This window comes from Oculina patagonica, chromosome 3 (genome assembly GCF_052425735.1).
Source record: "Oculina patagonica isolate OP01 chromosome 3, crgOcupat, whole genome shotgun sequence".
NCBI classification, from domain to species: Eukaryota; Metazoa; Cnidaria; class Anthozoa; order Scleractinia; family Oculinidae; genus Oculina; species Oculina patagonica.
Window position 1 is genome coordinate 831048 of NC_135760.1, and position 24145 is coordinate 855192.

The window sequence follows — 24145 nt, forward strand, 5'->3', positions numbered from 1 at the left end:
TCTATATATTTGTATAGCTTACCTAAGTCAAACTGAGTTGTCGAAATGCTATTGGCTACAACTCGTTTATGACAATTGTCCTTTTTGTGATAACTTTGAGTTCTGCCTGTAAGCGAGTGAGTCAAGATCGCCATTAAACGCCATGTTCCTTGATGTTGTTTTGGTCCACTTGATATAAAAGATCCCGGAAGGTGGCAGGGCACTTCCCGCTCAGCCATATAGCTAAATCCCCGAAAAAGCCTCTGCTACATTTCCCATTCGCGCAATTCCTTTTTGGCCCTTTCCTTTTTTTTATTATTTTTGTAAATTTTGAGATCAATAAAGTTGACAGACAAACGAATATTTCACGAAATTTCATTGATTTTAATAAATCACGGTTTCCATGGTAACCGGTGGTTTTCGGACTTGGCACTATATCGGAAAAATCTCTGTTGGTGACCACTTTCATTGTGCCAAGTTTCATGCTTGTATCAAAAAGTGCACAATTCAACTAAAATTTCGAGCTAAGCCGCCGGACTATACAATACCAACCTATCTTAATTAACTATGAAGATTAATTTGTAATAGTTTAATTTAATTGCTCAGCTGTGAACATTGAGTTTCTTGTTATTTGCTTAGCTGTTTTGGTGGATCGCTACATGCGTAGTTAATATACATTTTCACCCACAAACTCCGGAGTCCAAGTTAAGCTCAAAGCACACACGAAGACGCCGTCTCGCAAAAATCTTCAGAGAAATCAGGTGAACGTTTTTTTTTTCGGGTATTTATTATATACTAACTTACTGTAGGGTAATGCATTATTATATACAAGGCCAGGACAGTTTTGTTCGCGTTCGCTTTTGCGCTCCGCGCTCTGTGTGCTCTCTTCGCACCCTGTGAGCTATCTCGACTTGTAAGCAAGTCTACCTACTTAGGTACGATATCACTACTGAAATGTGAAAATCGACCGTGCGTTGATTGTGGTTAAATGAAATTTCCACTCTTTACAAGAAAAGAATGTGGGTCTATTATACTTTGGTGGTTTGGCGGTTTAAGCCAATTTTGAGTGTTGGTTTGCAGGTTCATTCCTACTTAGCTGGCGGTTTACGGTCAAGAAATTAAGGGTTGGTGAATAGTCCTTCAAAAACTGCGTGTCTCGCAAAATTTTTGCCAAATTTTAGGGGTCTCGTCGTCTCAAATTTTTCTTTGACGCTTTCTCGGAGTCTCGATTTCTTTTGCAAGGCTAAAAATGTCTCAGGCTCGCAGAAAAGAAAACTTATTAGTAGAAAAGGTATCAATCTCGAAAAGATATCAATCTTATTAGTAGAAAAGATATCAATCTCGCCGTCTCGCAAAGTCTCGCATTTACCATTCGACACCCCTAAATTAGGGTGGTTCGGTTTTTAGGTCTTCTGCGTTCTAGGAAAAAAAAAAAATATGACAGTCGACTTCTGCGAAATGTGCGACCCCTATGATAGAACCTCAAAAATGGCTATACTCGTCCTTAGAGCATTGTAAAAAACACCCTAGCTCTACGCTGCGGCTGCCTGTGACAAAGACTACCGAGAATCGAAATCAGTTTCAATATAAGTAACGTTTAGATAGGTCAATATCTCTCCAATTTAAAATAATATACATTTCCGTCAGTAAAAAATGTTTCTCCAGACCCAGACTATAAAAAAATAGATTTTTTAAGTTGGTTTCAAGCTGTTATCAATTAAAAAATATATATTGTATTCTTTCAGTTAAAATGTCATTTTCAAATCGCTATTGAAACTAGTGAATATTTCGGTCAGTCGTTCTCCTGAAACTGAAACGAAGAAAGACTGAAAACCTTCTGCGTCGAGGCTCTGAATAGCAAAATAGACTAGCTTCGTTCATGGACTTCCGTCATCAGGTTTAATACATTCCAACAAAAATCAGGGGTACGATTCTAGAGTTTGATTTCAGGGCGTAAGCTTGATTTTGAAAGTTCTGTTATCACCAACTTTACGAAGGCGGTGTGCACGTCAAACATCACCACGTTTATTTTCACACTGAACATAGCCAATTTTCTCATCTTTAGTAAAATGTAATATTTTCTCGAACATTATTAATGTACACAACTGTGTCAATAAAACACGAGAGAATTACCACTAGCTTTGTAGCCAGTAATGAAGACGGTAAGCGGTTGTAAGAATTTGAAATGTATAAAGACCGTCTTTTCTCTTAGGGTCCGAGGAGCGCGCGGTGTTATTTGAACTGGCAGAATGGATGAGAAGGGGCTTGAGGCGAGACGAGAATTTTTTTTCCTCAATCGACATTCTCATCCCCATAACCCTTTCGTTTCTCTTAGCCGGCTTGGCACGAGAAAACGAAGGGCTCTGGGGACATAGGATTTTTGAATTAACTCGAATATTTTTGATTGGCTGTTTGGAACAAAGAATTCCTAAACGGAAGTCGAAAACGAAACGACTCTCTCATACATTCTTTTGAAACGTCATAACTGCATACACAGACTGATACATGAAGACCGAAAGTCCTAGAATCAAGGACTGGAAATTCTCTGTCCCCAGAACCCTTCGTTTTCTCGTGCCAAGGCCCAGCCGGCTAAGAGGAACGAAAGGGCTATGGGGACGAGAATGCTCAATCGATCTATCACGTGCTCACTCTTGTCAGATCATGCCCCAATCACTCCTCGCGCGTCTGAAACCCACGCCAAAGCCTCGCACTCTCTTAGGGTGCGTTTCTTTGGGAAAATCCAAAATTGGATCATTGATCTCAGATCACATGGATACTTTGCTCCCAAAGAAACGAAGAATCCGAAAATGGATTTTTTGCCATGACAACCCCGTAAACACATTTCGCACAGAACAAAAAATATCAGCACAAATTTATTTTTCGTCGAATGTATCCTAGATAAAATAATTTCAGCATACAAAATCTTTTACAAAAATCACACGTCGAAATAATTCTTCTTTAGCCTCAAGCACAGTGTGGCGAGAAAGCATCAGAGAGCGAAGAATGTTTGCGAAATGATCAATGCAAACTGCGCTCGTGACAATTTCAAAAGGATACAACTTCCGTAGGCACACGGTGGCTGTTCTAGAAAACCTGTATCAAGTTTAAAATGACACTTCATACCTATGGAGCAACCGTTTCCTTTTAACATGAAATATTTTCATATTTTGATCGAAATAACCGCCTGAAAACGTACCGTATGACAATGTTTACAAAGAGCGAACCTGCATTTTCACAGCAAAGACCGCTGGGCCAAGGTACTTTTTTCGAATCCTTTCCCAAAGAAACGCACGGATCATGAATCCTAAAAATCCGGATTCAGATATGATCTGATGTATCCACTCCGAGTGTGGATTCTTCAGATCATTGATCCAAGATTAATCCATTTTCGGATATAGGTAAAGAAACGCAAAATCCGTTTTTGGATCAAGAATCCGGATTTGGATTTTTCCCAAAGAAACGCACCCTTACTGATATTTCGAGAGGAAAACAGACTGCATGCAGTCTACACACAATATTAAGCTTTAAAACCCCTTTTATTTTGTGCTTCCTATACAATGCTAATTATTTTATTATTATTTTTTTGTTTGAATTGCTTTGTGTATTACAGAACAAGCCAGCCATGTCCGACCTCGCGTGTTTTCTCCTTCTGGCTCTTACCGCCGGAAGCCTGGTGCCAGCTACATCAACAGTCCTGCGCAGATCTCTAACTTGTGAAGAACAGTTAGAAGCTGTGTCTATTGACCCTGCAGTCTGCGGAAAGATTCGGTCAGCAGTGAGAAGCGTACGCCATGCTGTCGTTGATATTGACGTCAAGGTAAGACAGACAGAATAGTCAGCACATGTCAAGGGTTCTTCTGTTTGTCCGTCAATCTGCATGCAGTGTCTCGGATTGGTCGCTTCAATTCTTGCCCGCGAAAATTTTAAATCAAGCAACAACCAATCAGAGAGACTATATGCATCTTGGGCTTTCTATGCAGGTTGCTTAAAGAAGCCTATGACATTTAATTTTTATTTCTTATACACGTTTACTTTAAGTCCAGTTAAATAATCATGATATTTTTAGTTTTTAAATTTTTAACTTTTAAAACTTCACTCTCTGCATGTATAGATATTTTAGCTCAATAGATTAATTTAGTTAGGTATTTTATATATTTTTTATATTTTAGCATAGTGATTGTAAAGCGCTATGAAGGATTAGCTAAATAGCGCTATATAAATGATTATTATTATTATTATTATTATTGCTCGAAATTATTCAAAAAGGCGCTGGAAAGTTGCTCCAAAAATCAAAAAAAGTTGCTTTTGATTAAAAAAAGTTGCTGGAAAGTTTCCCCAAAAAATCCAAAACGCAGCCTTTTATCAAGAAAATTGCTCAAAATATAAGCTTATATCCCTTTGAAGGTAAGATTTCTAAGCAGTTTCATGCAATTTCAGTGCAACAGAAGTGTCTAAACAACATTTTAAGTCAACAATTCACTGAGAAAAATCGTGAAAATGTTTGCTGACTAAAGTCAAAACGTCGTTGAATGTTCCACGAAAATATTCGGCAAACTTCGTTAATCCTCGGAAACGTTCGTATGGATTTCGGACAAAGCCGGACAATCTTCGGAGATCTTCGGTCTAGAAATTGCTCAAAATGCAACAAGTTGCTCGGAAAGAAAAAGTTTCAAGGGAAAAAAGTTGGTCGAAATATTAAAAGTTGTCAAAAAGTTGCCAAGCAACTTGTAGACAGCCCTACATGGATCTCTGTAGAGCTACGTCATCAGTGTAAAATTTGTCGAGATGTGTTGAGCACGTGAAGCTAGACTTCTGTTGTAAGCTACTTACCATCGACAACAGGTATTTTCTATAAACAGCAAGGTTCCACAGAAATTGAACGAATGCAGCGACACGTACACCGATCGTCATGAAAACATAGAAATGCCCCAAAAATGGTGCGAATTTTTTTTGAGTTGCCTGTAGCCACGAAAATATGAGCCCCTCTTTGGGTATTCTCGAAGAAATCAAAGACGCAACGATTACCGCGGAAAGAAAACGAGATTTATGCTTCGAGCTTGTGGGGCCGTACAAAGTAACTTGAAAATAAAATAAATGTCATTAATAACATCATAAACTGAACAAACAGAACAACGTCGGCAACAAATCCAAACAATTGTAAATTTTTCCTTGTTATTGTTTCAGCAATTGTTGTTATTTATGCAACTATTTTTTATGTTGCTAAAGTGAGATATTCATTTGGCTGTTAATTACACTGACTACATTGTCGCGCAGTTTCAACCCGTAAAACGAAGATGAGCTTAAAAAATCGAAGATATCAATTTGCAAAAAACAAATGAGACGAAAAACATAGAGAGGCTAAAATTTGTCTCAAAACTGCAAAAGACATCGACGGTCTGGCACAAATGAAAGTGGCCTGTATTCAAGTTGATCAAGCAAGAGTAACACTCCATATACTGATATTTGCTTTTTGTTTCCCTAGATAAGTAAAAGTGCAACAGAATCAATCGAGAAAGCCACAGCTATTATGGGAGAGGGAACCAAGAAGCTGAAAGAACAATTGCCAAAGTATTTGGAGCACCAGGAACACGACATTCAAGGTAAAATAAGTGTTGAAGGAACATAAAGTTTGCCTTCAACTATATTTTTTGCCTTCAATCTGTTTCTGTTGTGGTCGCTAGGAATACATAAAAATTATGTGCTGCCCCTGTGGATATGTTTTTGAATTTGTCTTGGTCTGGACGTTTGTTATTTTGTTATTAACGTTCTGGTCTGAAAAGGCATGAAAAGGGCGTCATGATCATTTTCTAAAAAGGATCTTACAAGACCTTATATGCTTTATACTATATCAGTTATATCTTGAAAGCATGGGTCTTACTTTCAATTACGTCTTAGAACTAAACAGAGAGGAAGAAGTGTAAAATTTATTGAATTTGATAAACGATATCAATGCACCGCTTCATTTCGAAATGGACTTAGTTTTCAGGATCTTTGAAGAGTCAGACCTACAATCTTGGACAAAACTTGTTGACACATACGCATTTCACGCATTTTTCGCAAATGACTCGACTTGCAAGCGGGTTAAAATATCTTATCCCCCTTCCCCCTACTCAATGTTGTTTCTTGTGGTTTGCGGCTCCACAGGCTTTGTTTTAAAAACACTAAAGCATTACCAACATTGAAATGGGGGGAAGGGGGGTAGCAAAACTGAACTCCGTTGGCTAAAAAGGTGGAAATTTGTTAAGTGTTTCAACAGTTTTGTCCAAGATTGTGTAAACGATATTTTGGCTAATAAGTAGAAAACGCTTTAAAGTTCTGCTATAAAACGCCTTCATCTTTTTGTACCCTTCGAGTTCTTTACCACCAACTGCTCGTTGCCACGACAGGCTTTAATTAATCCATGGAATCATCAATTACAAGGGTTTTCGGAGGCTCGTTACCAATCGAGTCAACAGAACTTTCACTGATTCTACTCAGTCAGAGTCTTTTCAAGGATTTGAATAGGAAATGGCTTTATTGAAGGGCTGATTCAAGTTTCCATCAAATGTCTACATTTTCAAACTTCAGATAAAATACAAAGTTTGGTTTTTATGTGCGTCATTGATGGTAATTAGAACAATTTGTAACGCTAATAGTCGATACACTGTGTACATTCAAACGACCTGAGTACAATTCACACAAATGAAGTCATAAAAAGAAACGTTCAGTACAGAAAACAAGCCAAAACGTAACGTATTTACAATTCCATAGGAAAAGAACGAAAATGCATTAAGCTACAGGCGTTTTATGAGTGGGATTACGTGAAAAGCAATGGCGTCACGCCACAACGTCTCAAGCGTGACAAAATGGACGCGGCGTGACAAACAGGCAGTTAATAACAGACTATTGCTAACGACTGTTTCTGTGTACTAAATAGGACTTTTCTCTCTCAATTCGCACAAGTTACCCTTAGTTGTCTGCTACAACTTTGAATTAGCGTAAACACTGTGATTCTGAACGATTAACAAGAACATTTTTAGTGATTTGAACGGTTAACACACGGTTAACACCGGTTAACAGCTATTAATAAAAGATACCTTGACATCTTCTATTCTTTACAAAAGACTTGCCGTTAACCGTTGAAAACCTTTGTTAACCGTAGTTTTTTGCTTCCTTTATGTTTAGCATTCAAAGTTAATCGACTGTCGCAAAAAATCATCTATTGAATTCTAAATTCAAGGGGAGAAACAACATTTCGAAAATTGCGGGATTTAGTGTTAAGATCCTGCGGGTTAGCGCGGGATATTGGAACGTGACCCCTAATACCTGGCTATTTTTAAATGATCTATTATTGCAAAATGTCCTCTCTATATAATTTGGAACTGGATTCTTTGGTTAAATACTTTTTAAATGACTAGAACACGTCCAATGGTCTTCAAAAGCGCTTGCCCTACTCATAGTAGCATATTCGACCGCCCTAGGAAAGAACATGCGTGCGCCATTGACCTGAGAAGTCTCTTTTTTCCCTGTAAAATTTAAGTGACCAATATTTTGGAGACGTAAATTATTTTTACAAAAGCAACTGGAAGAGTTTTAATTATATATGGGTCCTTAGCTCACCGAAATATCGCAATTCCTCAAAATTCATGAAAAAGCCGTTTACACAATCTTGGACAAAACTTGTTGACACATACGCATTTCACGCATTTTTCGCAAATGACTCGACTTGCAAGCGGGTTAAAATATCTTATCCCCCTTCCCCCTACTCAATGTTGTTTCTTGTGGTTTGCGGCTCCACAGGCTTTGTTTTAAAAACACTAAAGCATTACCAACATTGAAATGGGGGGAAGGGGGGTAGCAAAACTGAACTCCGTTGGCTAAAAAGGTGGAAATTTGTTAAGTGTTTCAACAGTTTTGTCCAAGATTGTGTAAACGATATTTTGGCTAATAAGTAGAAAACGCTTTAAAGTTCTGCTATAAAACGCCTTCATCTTTTTGTACCCTTCGAGTTCTTTACCACCAACTGCTCGTTGCCACGACAGGCTTTAATTAATCCATGGAATCATCAATTACAAGGGTTTTTGGAGGCTCGTTACCAATCGAGTCAACAGAACTTTCACTGATTCTACTCAGTCAGAGTCTTTTCAAGGATTTGAATAGGAAATGGCTTTATTGAAGGGCTGATTCAAGTTTCCATCAAATGTCTACATTTTCAAACTTCAGATAAAATACAAAGTTTGGTTTTTATGTGCGTCATTGATGGTAATTAGAACAATTTGTAACGCTAATAGTCGATACACTGTGTACATTCAAACGACCTGAGTACAATTCACACAAATGAAGTCATAAAAAGAAACGTTCAGTACAGAAAACAAGCCAAAACGTAACGTATTTACAATTCCATAGGAAAAGAACGAAAATGCATTAAGCTACAGGCGTTTTATGAGTGGGATTACGTGAAAAGCAATGGCGTCACGCCACAACGTCTCAAGCGTGACAAAATGGACGCGGCGTGACAAACAGGCAGTTAATAACAGACTATTGCTAACGACTGTTTCTGTGTACTAAATAGGACTTTTCTCTCTCAATTCGCACAAGTTACCCTTAGTTGTCTGCTACAACTTTGAATTAGCGTAAACACTGTGATTCTGAACGATTAACAAGAACATTTTTAGTGATTTGAACGGTTAACACACGGTTAACACCGGTTAACAGCTATTAATAAAAGATACCTTGACATCTTCTATTCTTTACAAAAGACTTGCCGTTAACCGTTGAAAACCTTTGTTAACCGTAGTTTTTTGCTTCCTTTATGTTTAGCATTCAAAGTTAATCGACTGTCGCAAAAAATCATCTATTGAATTCTAAATTCAAGGGGAGAAACAACATTTCGAAAATTGCGGGATTTAGTGTTAAGATCCTGCGGGTTAGCGCGGGATATTGGAACGTGACCCCTAATACCTGGCTATTTTTAAATGATCTATTATTGCAAAATGTCCTCTCTATATAATTTGGAACTGGATTCTTTGGTTAAATACTTTTTAAATGACTAGAACACGTCCAATGGTCTTCAAAAGCGCTTGCCCTACTCATAGTAGCATATTCGACCGCCCTAGGAAAGAACATGCGTGCGCCATTGACCTGAGAAGTCTCTTTTTTCCCTGTAAAATTTAAGTGACCAATATTTTGGAGACGTAAATTATTTTTACAAAAGCAACTGGAAGAGTTTTAATTATATATGGGTCCTTAGCTCACCGAAATATCGCAATTCCTCAAAATTCATGAAAAAGCCGTTTACACAATCTTGGACAAAACTTGTTGACACATACGCATTTCACGCATTTTTCGCAAATGACTCGACTTGCAAGCGGGTTAAAATATCTTATCCCCCTTCCCCCTACTCAATGTTGTTTCTTGTGGTTTGCGGCTCCACAGGCTTTGTTTTAAAAACACTAAAGCATTACCAACATTGAAATGGGGGGAAGGGGGGTAGCAAAACTGAACTCCGTTGGCTAAAAAGGTGGAAATTTGTTAAGTGTTTCAACAGTTTTGTCCAAGATTGTGTAAACGATATTTTGGCTAATAAGTAGAAAACGCTTTAAAGTTCTGCTATAAAACGCCTTCATCTTTTTGTACCCTTCGAGTTCTTTACCACCAACTGCTCGTTGCCACGACAGGCTTTAATTAATCCATGGAATCATCAATTACAAGGGTTTTCGGAGGCTCGTTACCAATCGAGTCAACAGAACTTTCACTGATTCTACTCAGTCAGAGTCTTTTCAAGGATTTGAATAGGAAATGGCTTTATTGAAGGGCTGATTCAAGTTTCCATCAAATGTCTACATTTTCAAACTTCAGATAAAATACAAAGTTTGGTTTTTATGTGCGTCATTGATGGTAATTAGAACAATTTGTAACGCTAATAGTCGATACACTGTGTACATTCAAACGACCTGAGTACAATTCACACAAATGAAGTCATAAAAAGAAACGTTCAGTACAGAAAACAAGCCAAAACGTAACGTATTTACAATTCCATAGGAAAAGAACGAAAATGCATTAAGCTACAGGCGTTTTATGAGTGGGATTACGTGAAAAGCAATGGCGTCACGCCACAACGTCTCAAGCGTGACAAAATGGACGCGGCGTGACAAACAGGCAGTTAATAACAGACTATTGCTAACGACTGTTTCTGTGTACTAAATAGGACTTTTCTCTCTCAATTCGCACAAGTTACCCTTAGTTGTCTGCTACAACTTTGAATTAGCGTAAACACTGTGATTCTGAACGATTAACAAGAACATTTTTAGTGATTTGAACGGTTAACACACGGTTAACACCGGTTAACAGCTATTAATAAAAGATACCTTGACATCTTCTATTCTTTACAAAAGACTTGCCGTTAACCGTTGAAAACCTTTGTTAACCGTAGTTTTTGCTTCCTTTATGTTTAGCATTCAAAGTTAATCGACTGTCGCAAAAAATCATCTATTGAATTCTAAATTCAAGGGGAGAAACAACATTTCGAAAATTGCGGGATTTAGTGTTAAGATCCTGCGGGTTAGCGCGGGATATTGGAACGTGACCCCTAATACCTGGCTATTTTTAAATGATCTATTATTGCAAAATGTCCTCTCTATATAATTTGGAACTGGATTCTTTGGTTAAATACTTTTTAAATGACTAGAACACGTCCAATGGTCTTCAAAAGCGCTTGCCCTACTCATAGTAGCATATTCGACCGCCCTAGGAAAGAACATGCGTGCGCCATTGACCTGAGAAGTCTCTTTTTTCCCTGTAAAATTTAAGTGACCAATATTTTGGAGACGTAAATTATTTTTACAAAAGCAACTGGAAGAGTTTTAATTATATATGGGTCCTTAGCTCACCGAAATATCGCAATTCCTCAAAATTCATGAAAAAGCCGTTTACACAATCTTGGACAAAACTTGTTGACACATACGCATTTCACGCATTTTTCGCAAATGACTCGACTTGCAAGCGGGTTAAAATATCTTATCCCCCTTCCCCCTACTCAATGTTGTTTCTTGTGGTTTGCGGCTCCACAGGCTTTGTTTTAAAAACACTAAAGCATTACCAACATTGAAATGGGGGGAAGGGGGGTAGCAAAACTGAACTCCGTTGGCTAAAAAGGTGGAAATTTGTTAAGTGTTTCAACAGTTTTGTCCAAGATTGTGTAAACGATATTTTGGCTAATAAGTAGAAAACGCTTTAAAGTTCTGCTATAAAACGCCTTCATCTTTTTGTACCCTTCGAGTTCTTTACCACCAACTGCTCGTTGCCACGACAGGCTTTAATTAATCCATGGAATCATCAATTACAAGGGTTTTCGGAGGCTCGTTACCAATCGAGTCAACAGAACTTTCACTGATTCTACTCAGTCAGAGTCTTTTCAAGGATTTGAATAGGAAATGGCTTTATTGAAGGGCTGATTCAAGTTTCCATCAAATGTCTACATTTTCAAACTTCAGATAAAATACAAAGTTTGGTTTTTATGTGCGTCATTGATGGTAATTAGAACAATTTGTAACGCTAATAGTCGATACACTGTGTACATTCAAACGACCTGAGTACAATTCACACAAATGAAGTCATAAAAAGAAACGTTCAGTACAGAAAACAAGCCAAAACGTAACGTATTTACAATTCCATAGGAAAAGAACGAAAATGCATTAAGCTACAGGCGTTTTATGAGTGGGATTACGTGAAAAGCAATGGCGTCACGCCACAACGTCTCAAGCGTGACAAAATGGACGCGGCGTGACAAACAGGCAGTTAATAACAGACTATTGCTAACGACTGTTTCTGTGTACTAAATAGGACTTTTCTCTCTCAATTCGCACAAGTTACCCTTAGTTGTCTGCTACAACTTTGAATTAGCGTAAACACTGTGATTCTGAACGATTAACAAGAACATTTTTAGTGATTTGAACGGTTAACACACGGTTAACACCGGTTAACAGCTATTAATAAAAGATACCTTGACATCTTCTATTCTTTACAAAAGACTTGCCGTTAACCGTTGAAAACCTTTGTTAACCGTAGTTTTTTGCTTCCTTTATGTTTAGCATTCAAAGTTAATCGACTGTCGCAAAAAATCATCTATTGAATTCTAAATTCAAGGGGAGAAACAACATTTCGAAAATTGCGGGATTTAGTGTTAAGATCCTGCGGGTTAGCGCGGGATATTGGAACGTGACCCCTAATACCTGGCTATTTTTAAATGATCTATTATTGCAAAATGTCCTCTCTATATAATTTGGAACTGGATTCTTTGGTTAAATACTTTTTAAATGACTAGAACACGTCCAATGGTCTTCAAAAGCGCTTGCCCTACTCATAGTAGCATATTCGACCGCCCTAGGAAAGAACATGCGTGCGCCATTGACCTGAGAAGTCTCTTTTTTCCCTGTAAAATTTAAGTGACCAATATTTTGGAGACGTAAATTATTTTTACAAAAGCAACTGGAAGAGTTTTAATTATATATGGGTCCTTAGCTCACCGAAATATCGCAATTCCTCAAAATTCATGAAAAAGCCGTTTACACAATCTTGGACAAAACTTGTTGACACATACGCATTTCACGCATTTTTCGCAAATGACTCGACTTGCAAGCGGGTTAAAATATCTTATCCCCCTTCCCCCTACTCAATGTTGTTTCTTGTGGTTTGCGGCTCCACAGGCTTTGTTTTAAAAACACTAAAGCATTACCAACATTGAAATGGGGGGAAGGGGGGTAGCAAAACTGAACTCCGTTGGCTAAAAAGGTGGAAATTTGTTAAGTGTTTCAACAGTTTTGTCCAAGATTGTGTAAACGATATTTTGGCTAATAAGTAGAAAACGCTTTAAAGTTCTGCTATAAAACGCCTTCATCTTTTTGTACCCTTCGAGTTCTTTACCACCAACTGCTCGTTGCCACGACAGGCTTTAATTAATCCATGGAATCATCAATTACAAGGGTTTTCGGAGGCTCGTTACCAATCGAGTCAACAGAACTTTCACTGATTCTACTCAGTCAGAGTCTTTTCAAGGATTTGAATAGGAAATGGCTTTATTGAAGGGCTGATTCAAGTTTCCATCAAATGTCTACATTTTCAAACTTCAGATAAAATACAAAGTTTGGTTTTTATGTGCGTCATTGATGGTAATTAGAACAATTTGTAACGCTAATAGTCGATACACTGTGTACATTCAAACGACCTGAGTACAATTCACACAAATGAAGTCATAAAAAGAAACGTTCAGTACAGAAAACAAGCCAAAACGTAACGTATTTACAATTCCATAGGAAAAGAACGAAAATGCATTAAGCTACAGGCGTTTTATGAGTGGGATTACGTGAAAAGCAATGGCGTCACGCCACAACGTCTCAAGCGTGACAAAATGGACGCGGCGTGACAAACAGGCAGTTAATAACAGACTATTGCTAACGACTGTTTCTGTGTACTAAATAGGACTTTTCTCTCTCAATTCGCACAAGTTACCCTTAGTTGTCTGCTACAACTTTGAATTAGCGTAAACACTGTGATTCTGAACGATTAACAAGAACATTTTTAGTGATTTGAACGGTTAACACACGGTTAACACCGGTTAACAGCTATTAATAAAAGATACCTTGACATCTTCTATTCTTTACAAAAGACTTGCCGTTAACCGTTGAAAACCTTTGTTAACCGTAGTTTTTTGCTTCCTTTATGTTTAGCATTCAAAGTTAATCGACTGTCGCAAAAAATCATCTATTGAATTCTAAATTCAAGGGGAGAAACAACATTTCGAAAATTGCGGGATTTAGTGTTAAGATCCTGCGGGTTAGCGCGGGATATTGGAACGTGACCCCTAATACCTGGCTATTTTTAAATGATCTATTATTGCAAAATGTCCTCTCTATATAATTTGGAACTGGATTCTTTGGTTAAATACTTTTTAAATGACTAGAACACGTCCAATAGTCTTCAAAAGCGCTTGCCCTACTCATAGTAGCATATTCGACCGCCCTAGGAAAGAACATGCGTGCGCCATTGACCTGAGAAGTCTCTTTTTTCCCTGTAAAATTTAAGTGACCAATATTTTGGAGACGTAAATTATTTTTACAAAAGCAACTGGAAGAGTTTTAATTATATATGGGTCCTTAGCTCACCGAAATATCGCAATTCCTCAAAATTCATGAAAAAGCCGTTTACACAATCTTGGACAAAACTTGTTGACACATACGCATTTCACGCATTTTTCGCAAATGACTCGACTTGCAAGCGGGTTAAAATATCTTATCCCCCTTCCCCCTACTCAATGTTGTTTCTTGTGGTTTGCGGCTCCACAGGCTTTGTTTTAAAAACACTAAAGCATTACCAACATTGAAATGGGGGGGAAGGGGGGTAGCAAAACTGAACTCCGTTGGCTAAAAAGGTGGAAATTTGTTAAGTGTTTCAACAGTTTTGTCCAAGATTGTGTAAACGATATTTTGGCTAATAAGTAGAAAACGCTTTAAAGTTCTGCTATAAAACGCCTTCATCTTTTTGTACCCTTCGAGTTCTTTACCACCAACTGCTCGTTGCCACGACAGGCTTTAATTAATCCATGGAATCATCAATTACAAGGGTTTTCGGAGGCTCGTTACCAATCGAGTCAACAGAACTTTCACTGATTCTACTCAGTCAGAGTCTTTTCAAGGATTTGAATAGGAAATGGCTTTATTGAAGGGCTGATTCAAGTTTCCATCAAATGTCTACATTTTCAAACTTCAGATAAAATACAAAGTTTGGTTTTTATGTGCGTCATTGATGGTAATTAGAACAATTTGTAACGCTAATAGTCGATACACTGTGTACATTCAAACGACCTGAGTACAATTCACACAAATGAAGTCATAAAAAGAAACGTTCAGTACAGAAAACAAGCCAAAACGTAACGTATTTACAATTCCATAGGAAAAGAACGAAAATGCATTAAGCTACAGGCGTTTTATGAGTGGGATTACGTGAAAAGCAATGGCGTCACGCCACAACGTCTCAAGCGTGACAAAATGGACGCGGCGTGACAAACAGGCAGTTAATAACAGACTATTGCTAACGACTGTTTCTGTGTACTAAATAGGACTTTTCTCTCTCAATTCGCACAAGTTACCCTTAGTTGTCTGCTACAACTTTGAATTAGCGTAAACACTGTGATTCTGAACGATTAACAAGAACATTTTTAGTGATTTGAACGGTTAACACACGGTTAACACCGGTTAACAGCTATTAATAAAAGATACCTTGACATCTTCTATTCTTTACAAAAGACTTGCCGTTAACCGTTGAAAACCTTTGTTAACCGTAGTTTTTTGCTTCCTTTATGTTTAGCATTCAAAGTTAATCGACTGTCGCAAAAAATCATCTATTGAATTCTAAATTCAAGGGGAGAAACAACATTTCGAAAATTGCGGGATTTAGTGTTAAGATCCTGCGGGTTAGCGCGGGATATTGGAACGTGACCCCTAATACCTGGCTATTTTTAAATGATCTATTATTGCAAAATGTCCTCTCTATATAATTTGGAACTGGATTCTTTGGTTAAATACTTTTTAAATGACTAGAACACGTCCAATGGTCTTCAAAAGCGCTTGCCCTACTCATAGTAGCATATTCGACCGCCCTAGGAAAGAACATGCGTGCGCCATTGACCTGAGAAGTCTCTTTTTTCCCTGTAAAATTTAAGTGACCAATATTTTGGAGACGTAAATTATTTTTACAAAAGCAACTGGAAGAGTTTTAATTATATATGGGTCCTTAGCTCACCGAAATATCGCAATTCCTCAAAATTCATGAAAAAGCCGTTTACACAATCTTGGACAAAACTTGTTGACACATACGCATTTCACGCATTTTTCGCAAATGACTCGACTTGCAAGCGGGTTAAAATATCTTATCCCCCTTCCCCCTACTCAATGTTGTTTCTTGTGGTTTGCGGCTCCACAGGCTTTGTTTTAAAAACACTAAAGCATTACCAACATTGAAATGGGGGGAAGGGGGGTAGCAAAACTGAACTCCGTTGGCTAAAAAGGTGGAAATTTGTTAAGTGTTTCAACAGTTTTGTCCAAGATTGTAGTAGGGTAGGGTAGGGAAAGTCATACAGCCTGGGTTCGGCTTAAAGGAGCTACGTCACGGACAACGCATCTTGAAAATTTTTTTCAAGTTTGTCACTCGTAATTCGTCAGAATCTTCGTCAGTCGAAACCATCCTCGTTATGTTTGGGTTTTCAACAACCAATCACAGCGCAGCCGTGTGCTTTATAAGCTAACGCACAACCAGTCGACCTTATCGCCTGATGAAGACTAGCAGTATGCAGTCGAAACGTTGCGATCTCCATCACACGTGACTACGTCGTGAGACAAACGAAATAATACTTTATTAAGATTATTTTTCTTTCTGAGGATCTTGTTAGCGCTCGTTCACTGAACATCGACAGTCCGCTTCCGGTTCGCTAGCACTGTTCTACTCAGTTAGACCAAAAATTCAAAAGCCTGGTCAATTTTCTTTCGACAGATCACCTAAGTAGAAGCCATTACCCTGACATAGCTCCTTTAAGGCTAGGGTTTTGAGATACACAGGAGAGGTGTTATTAAAAAACACTCAACGTTTATAAACTTTATGATACGAGTTTCAAGAACACAAAGGACACACCCATTTCCCCACAGAGTACTCTCTTTCCCAGGCTCTTGGTAAACAACTGGCGAATAAATAATAAAGATGGTAATTTTTTTTTTTTTTTTTTTTTTTTTTTTTTAAGCTCGGTAATAAATAATAAAGATAAGATGTTCTACATGACACGAGCATGGGACAAAGAAAAATGCTGAGTCCCCGATGGGAATCGAACCCATGGCCTCCCAGATACCGGTTGGGCGCTCTAACCAACTGAGCTACGAGAGACTCGTTGTGAGCTGGGCCATTTTACTAGGTTGATATGTGACACGCGTCCTGCATACTGCTAGGATCAGCAATGTCGAATTCATCAAGTTTTGTAGTAAATAAACTAGCGAATAGTTGCAAGTTTCTTTATCAATGTTCCTTTTTAAAGGTGATCTCTCCAGCTTCCACGACCTTGCAAGTAAAGCCACTTCTGATGCCGTACAAGCAGTCAAGGACGGGAGTAAAGAGATTCGTGATGCGCTGTTTAACGCATTGATTGCACTCAACTCGTCCCCAGATAACGTCAGTGAGGCCGCAAAATATGTTTTAGAAAAGGTGATATCCAAGAGGTCTACACGCGGTAAGAAAAAAGTCTGTGCTGTAATCTGGTGCTTTACGGATTACGGGTAAATGCCAAATGCATGATTTGGTACCGCAATTTCTGTCAAGAAGGTTATGTGGATTAAACTGGTGCCCATTCTGTAGCACACATTCTTTGGCCATCCTTAATAACAGCGTATTAATCTTATAGGGCCAGATACTTCTTACAAACACACAAGAACACACAATCCGCACAGACAGACTAAGTGCACGGTGTAAACATACAGATTTAGTAATAACAGGCTAGAAAATACAATAGCTGATCGAAACAGCATAAGATTGAAAAATGTTTTTTCGTGTTAAAAACGTATGAAAGTGACTTGAGAGTCGCTTACACTGTAAATGATATCCTAAAACATGAAAGAGAAAAGTCTTTGACGTTGTCATTTTTTTTCCTGAGCTAGAAGCTGTAAGCGATGCAATAAAAAAAGTTGATAACGAGGTGAAGGAGTCCATGCAAAAAGCGGTGGTGACGGCCTTGGGCGGATTTAAGGACTTGATGAACAACATGGAAATGAAGATAAAGGCACTTATTGAGGGCAAAGTACCGCAAGTTGGTACGTTAACAAAAACAAAAATATTTAATTTCAACAGGGGATGCTTTCCTATAACATGAGCTTTCCATCTTGAAAGAAAACGAAAAAAAAATCATTACTAATGTGCAATTTCAATAATCGATATTAAACAATTTGCGAGATGAGTGCATGCAAATTGCAAAAAAAAACAGTCAAATGGGCCCTTTGCAGCTAACGATCACATGGTACAAAATAACATCTTGCTGGAAGGCAAGTAAGCACACTGGGAAATCTATGTTTTATCGATCCATACTCTTTATTTTGAATCCTTGATAGATTCCGAGATATGACAATGTTATTTTAAGAGATAATTTCGACTCTTTTCCGTTCTCTTCGATTCCTTCCTTGCGCGCGTTTTTAACTGTCAATCACGAGACTCGACTCAGACCTCGCGGGTCAAAATCGGCTCCAGTCCCTAGCTTATTTACAACAATCTAAAAGAAAGGAAAGTCGAGCATGACTTATTGAAGCCGCTTTGTTTTGGATGTCCCAGTGCGTTGCTTGCCCTTCAACAAGACGTTATTTTGTACCATGTGATCGTTAGCTGCAAAGGACCCATTGTACTACTGTAGTTCCTTTTCAAACAACAGTGTTCGAAATCAGCTAGTGCTCAGTATCTTTAGCTGTCAAGGTCTCGTTTAGGGTTGTACGTGAGGACAAATAGAAACATTTTGGTATCTTTTAGAGAGGGGGGGGGGGGGGAATCTTAAGCCACGCCCAGATCGATCTGTTGTAGAGGTTTAATTCAAAATTCCCGATGAACTTCCCTGTCTGTTTCGTATGGAAGTCCCGCCCTGAGCTACTGCATGTGAAGACGCTCTATACAGCTAATTCGAGAAAGGTTGTCGAAAAAAAAAAAAGTTCACGCGACAAGACCAAAAGGTAGTATGGGTAGAAGTAGAAAGCTACTGCACGTGCTAAATACTAATAAGATGGCGACGGTTGTACTGTCGTGAATTGTAATAACGTCGTGAATTGTAATACCTGTCGTAAATTGTAATTACAGTTATCGTGAATTGTAATAGCCGTCGTAAATTGTAATAACAGTTGTCGTAAATTGTAATAACGCACCTATCGCAAATTGTAATAACATACTGCCGTAATTTGTAATACTCTGAGCTGTCGTAAATTGTAATAGCACATTGCCGTGTTTTGTAATAATTCTATAAAATGCAGGTCCGTAACCAGAACTTTGCCATAGACGAGGCAAGATCTTACTAGTGGGTTTTAGGGGCATGTCCTCCAGAAAATTTGAAATCTAGAAGCTATGAATCTCTTTTAGCGACATTTTTCATGATGTATTTCTTGAGAAAACTCAATTTTGTTCAACTGGCGATTTTTTGTCCCAACAGAAAATATGTTGTTTTTAATTTTGGGTAAAAATTTAGACGAGGCAAGTGCCTTTTCGCCCCATCCTCGATCGGAGAGCCTGTTCGCAGGCCAAACATTATTAATCTTCTCACCGGAACAAATTTGCAGCAAAGCACACAAAGGGAAACGTGAGTTTTCATTGTGATTTCTCTAGTCGGTCCCTAACAAGTCATTGATCTTTATTTTTTTAAGGTGGATAATGGGTCTTATTTCAACTTTTTTATCTTTCTTTGGTTTCTTTCACTCTTTAAAGGGACTGTGTCACGGCTGAGTTAAGTTTATTTTTAAAGTTTTGCCAAATACTTGCTATGAAACTTTTACGTTTGCAAAGCAGTTACTCCTACGCATTCAAATGACAAAACCGTAGCTTCATTGCAACCGAATTTGTCTCCCGGGCGTTATAATTTAAAGTTACAAGCAAATGAGACTAACTTTGAAAACTGTTTAGCCCAACAATATTTCAAAAACCAATATTGCAATCCGATTCAATCTTTATCACTTTTGGCCATCCGTACCTTCTTTTGTATTTGCTGTGTTATTGAAATGTTCCTTCACTGTTTTATGGGGTTATTATTATATTTCCCCAAATTATTATTTGATGGTCATTTCTGTGACATAGTCCCTTTAATCATAATAGAGTGATTTCACTAAACCCGTGAAATAGTTATTACACTTTCTGATACTATTAGACACTTATTCAATTTTTTTCTGTTGTTTATTATTGACCATTAGACGCTGACTGGTAGATAGTGTTTCACGGGTTAAATGAAATCTCTCTAATGCACATTTTTTAAAAATTAAAATTAAAAAGTGCCGGAAACTCTAACTGACTCCCTTCGCTGTGAAATGCTTGCAATTAATAGATTAACAGATTTCCAGAGTTTAATGGCAAAATAAAATATGATAATACTGGTTATTACAAAACACGGCAATGTGCTATTACAATTTACGACAGCTCAGGGTATTACAAATTACGACAGCATGTTATTACAATTTGCGATAGGTTCATTATTACAATTTACGACAACTGTTATTACAATTTACGACAGCTATTACAAATCACGACAACTGTTATTACAATTTACGACAGGTATTACAATTCACGACGTTTATTACAATTCACGACAGTACAGACGGTACATGCAAACGCAACATTTTCTTTCTCTTCAGACATGTGGAAACAAGGTATTTTTTATAGCCACGCTGAATTTTAAAAGAAGTTTCAAAACTCAAAGACATGCGACAGTAAGAGTAAAGCTAGAGAAAAAGGCCTCTTGAGAGGAATATTCAAGTGAATACCCAGACCTGCTTTCGGTCTTGTCGTGTACACATTTGTGCTTTTTTCCGACAATATTTTTCGAGTTACCTGTATACTTCATTCATACTCTCCTCGTATTTCAGATTTTTTGGAACCCAACAAAAAGCAGATAGAGGAACTTGCTATCCAAGCTGCAAAAGCTCTTGTGGCTTATTACGACAGCGAGGCCATGAAGTCTGTCAATAAAGCCATCATCGATGTGCATGACCTTTTGATTGCTGTGTACGCCGTCCAGACAACCAATCCAGGTCTCAATGGTAAGAATATGCAAAACCCGCATTAATTCTAGTTAACTCTTATTTTAGCTTATTTTCATGGTAACTTAATTACCGACAATGACAGAGGCTGTGTTGTGTTCTTGGGCAAGACACTTAACTCTCACAGTGCCTCTCTCCACCCAAGTGTATAAATTGATACTGGCGAATTTACTGCTGGGGGGTAACCCTGCGATGGACTAGCATCCCATCCAGGGGGGAGTAGCAATACTCCTAGTCGCTTAATGTAACGGAAACCGGGATAAGCTGCGGCTGTATGGGCTACTTGGCTCGGACACAGACTTATGTGTGTTTTACTTTGGCTGACAGCTCTGATTGTTGGGACAAAAGCAAAACATTCCCACGTCGGGCTAGTTTAGCCACAGGTGTGGCCGTTGTATTTCATAACAATTATTGAAAGTAATATCCCAGCAAAGGTGGGGGAGAACCCACCTGATGCTTAGTATAATAGAAAAAACAGGGTGTGGAGGGAGAGGAAAATCGACCCCACCATGTACGAATATGAGGGTCATGAATGGTCCCTTAAAATGTCGCAGTGCTCGCAAAATTAAGCTTTTACTCGGAATGCTCGCAAAATTTTAGTGAGTGTTCATTTGCTCGTGCTCGCACATTTTTACAAATGCTCGCATGCTCGGTTTTTAGAGAGGTAGCTTTTTGAAAAGTACTCGTTGCTCGCAAGGCTAATTTTTGTCAATGCTCGTGCTCGCAAAGAAAAAAGCTGTGCTCGCTCGCAAATGCTTGCAAAGACTATTTGATACCCCTAATATGATAAAAGACTGTTGGCTCGCCTCACCTTCATGTAAGAACTCCTGTAGTTCCATGCCAGATGGCAGGAAGTTCCCCCGACCGGAAGTTGGAAGAGGATTAAGTCGCGAGATACATAAAATCATTTATTTCCAGTCTAGCTTGAAATAATTATCCTTTTTTACAGCTCTTTTCACCTTGCGAGGCGTGGTGGAAACAGAGAGTCAGGCTGTTAAAGACGCCATTAATTTAGAGGAAGCGAACCCGGAGAGGGACGTTGCACAGGCCATGAAAAATGCCGTTGACCACATGGTCAAAGATTACAACGACATTGTCCAGCTTGTCAACAATGCATAGTATTATTAAGGGAAAACAAACATATAATAACTTGTAATAACGTTAAATTAAGGGATAATAAACGTAACTGGCATAACAACCACAAAATATAGATTTGTTGTTAGCTTATTATACCTACTCAGTTCCTTGTGTGATTGTCAAATATATATGCTGACGGGAATCGTAGATTAAGGAGTGTTTATAGACAGAAAAATATATCGTTTAAGTTATCTACGACTTAAAGTAACTGTAAACCACTACATGCACGTGTGTTTAGACTTCGAAATAAATACATGTGACGTGCAAGCCAGCGTTTTGTTTTCGTTAACTTGTTCCTAAGTTTGCTATTTTAATTTATAGTCCAACCCACAGCTGGGCTAACTAACAGACAAAGTACTTGTTTTATTGGGCGTTGCTTGCCGAATCCACCGTACGGACAAAAGATGGCGGCTGTACATTTTACCGCAATGCCTTGCAATCGGACACAAAGATAGCCACGTTCCTGCGAAATTCGCAGGAACGTGGGGGGTGTACTCCCTAAAAGTTACTACGGGGGCGTGCCGCTGAGTCTGTGAGACTCTGGACCTGTTCCAGAGAAAAAAAAGCTGAATTTGCGACCCCGTTCCAGAAAAACATTGCAAAATAGGTACCTTGTTCCAGACAATATCCTCAATTGAAATATATGTAGATAGATACAAAAACAAAAGCGTATATCACAACTTCGTCTGTGGCTTGGAGATAAAGCAATGAGGGGAGCGGAGTTTCATAGCTAAACTCGATCGTGTTTAACCAGGATAATGGGAAAAAAATCGACCCTGTTCCAAAAGTCAAAATTAAGAATGATTTTTATACCCTGTTCCAGAGTCAGATGCAAACGTAAATTCTGTCAGAGTTACGAAAGGAAATGCAACTTTTTAATTCAGTTATAGTGTAATATGATTTGGATCACACGCCTATCCGAGGGCAGTTGATTCACTTCAAGTACCTCTTAAACGTAATTTGGTTAAAACGTTTCCGGCTGAAAAGGGGCGGTGTATAAAGACAAGGAGGGGATGAGGAACTGAACGAAGAAGCATGAAAAAGCAGCCGAAACGCCCTTGAAACTAACACTGTTATGATTTTTTTACATAATAAAAATAAGAGAGTTCATATGGCTTATTGTGGCTAAGCTAAGAACCAGCTAAGCTTTTTCCTGGTGAGAATGAATGTATGAAATGGATAGGTGAAAGAGATTTACGTAGTAAGCAGTAAAGAGAACCTGAAACATACAAACAAACAAAACAAAACAAAAATCCGAGAAAAGAAAAAGAGCGCACATTGAAGTTTTTAGGGACTCAGGCATTGCATGGAGCATTGTGTGACGTCAATAATTAGAGGTCAGGGTGTTTCCCGGGGTGTTTACAAGATTACCATGGAACAAACGTAAATGCAAACTGGAACGCCAACGTGCGCCAAGTTTAATAATTTACCGCAAATTCCACTAGAGCTACTAAATATAATAATAATTAGCTCACACCAAGCATGTTCGAGTATGATGTTCCGAAACGTTACGTTCTAAAACTTTTTTTCCGGCTAAAAACAGATAAATTTAAAAAAGACAGGAAGATTGAGGAAAAATAAGACGTAAGAAAAAGTACCGTAAATAAAACGGGAAACTATCATTCTAACTCTATATTATTACAAAAATAGATTTACTATAGGTAATTCCAGGAGCCCATTATCCTCCTGGTAATTCGTATACATGATAGTTGATTATTGAGGCCCCGCCCAACAGGGGTACCTTTATCGGGATGTAGGCGTAAAAAAGGTGTGAATTTTACGAGTTGAAGAATAGGAAAGAGTAGAAGAAAATGTTATTTAACAGTGCCTTTCAAAAAAATCTTGAACAGAGTAACGTTACGGTTACCTGACTGTGGTTACTCAAGAAAAAAGTTAATAAAACGGATGCAGTATTTCCAACGTAGGTATGAGAGAGGTACCCTGCTTTCCATGGTAGTTAAATGAAAGGGTAACCTTTTCTTTCGAAACTAATATATAAAAGGATAAGAATTTGGGCCTCTGGGCGGAGCCTCCCGGTATACGAATGTAAGTTCGGCCCTCCGGGGCTTAAACAGGAAATAACAAGGGAAGTCATAAGGCTACTTGAGTTTAGATTTTTTCTGGCAAAAAAATTAAATTTATGAAATGAATCATATCAGTATGGAAAATATGCGTAAGGGATCTAAAGAGGAAGAGATGTTTGCAATTAATGTTTTGCAACAACCAGTAAAATCGTAGGCACT

General features: G+C 38.2%; 1 protein-coding gene across 1 annotated transcript; it reads left to right on the forward strand.

Moving 5' to 3' along the window:
- Positions 1-660: 660 nt before the first annotated feature.
- Positions 661-21971, forward strand: LOC144646026 (uncharacterized). Its single transcript, XM_078505547.1, has 7 exons — positions 661-740; positions 3590-3796; positions 5462-5579; positions 17033-17224; positions 17649-17801; positions 20592-20765; positions 21715-21971. Exons 2-7 carry the CDS (start codon positions 3602-3604, stop codon positions 21882-21884), a joined length of 1002 nt encoding a protein of 333 aa, XP_078361673.1. The 5' UTR covers positions 661-740; positions 3590-3601; the 3' UTR covers positions 21885-21971.
- The last annotated feature ends 2174 nt before the right edge of the window (positions 21972-24145 follow it).

Bases quoted from the DNA above. Each gene is read 5' to 3' on its own strand.
- LOC144646026 (XM_078505547.1), top strand. From the start codon at position 3,602: ATGTCCGACCTCGCGTGTTTTCTCCTTCTGGCTCTTACCGCCGGAAGC. The intron at 17,225-17,648 runs GTAAGAAAAAAG...TTCCTGAGCTAG, and splicing joins ATCCAAGAGGTCTACACGCG to AAGCTGTAAGCGATGCAATA. The intron at 17,802-20,591 runs GTACGTTAACAA...CTCGTATTTCAG, and splicing joins GGGCAAAGTACCGCAAGTTG to ATTTTTTGGAACCCAACAAA.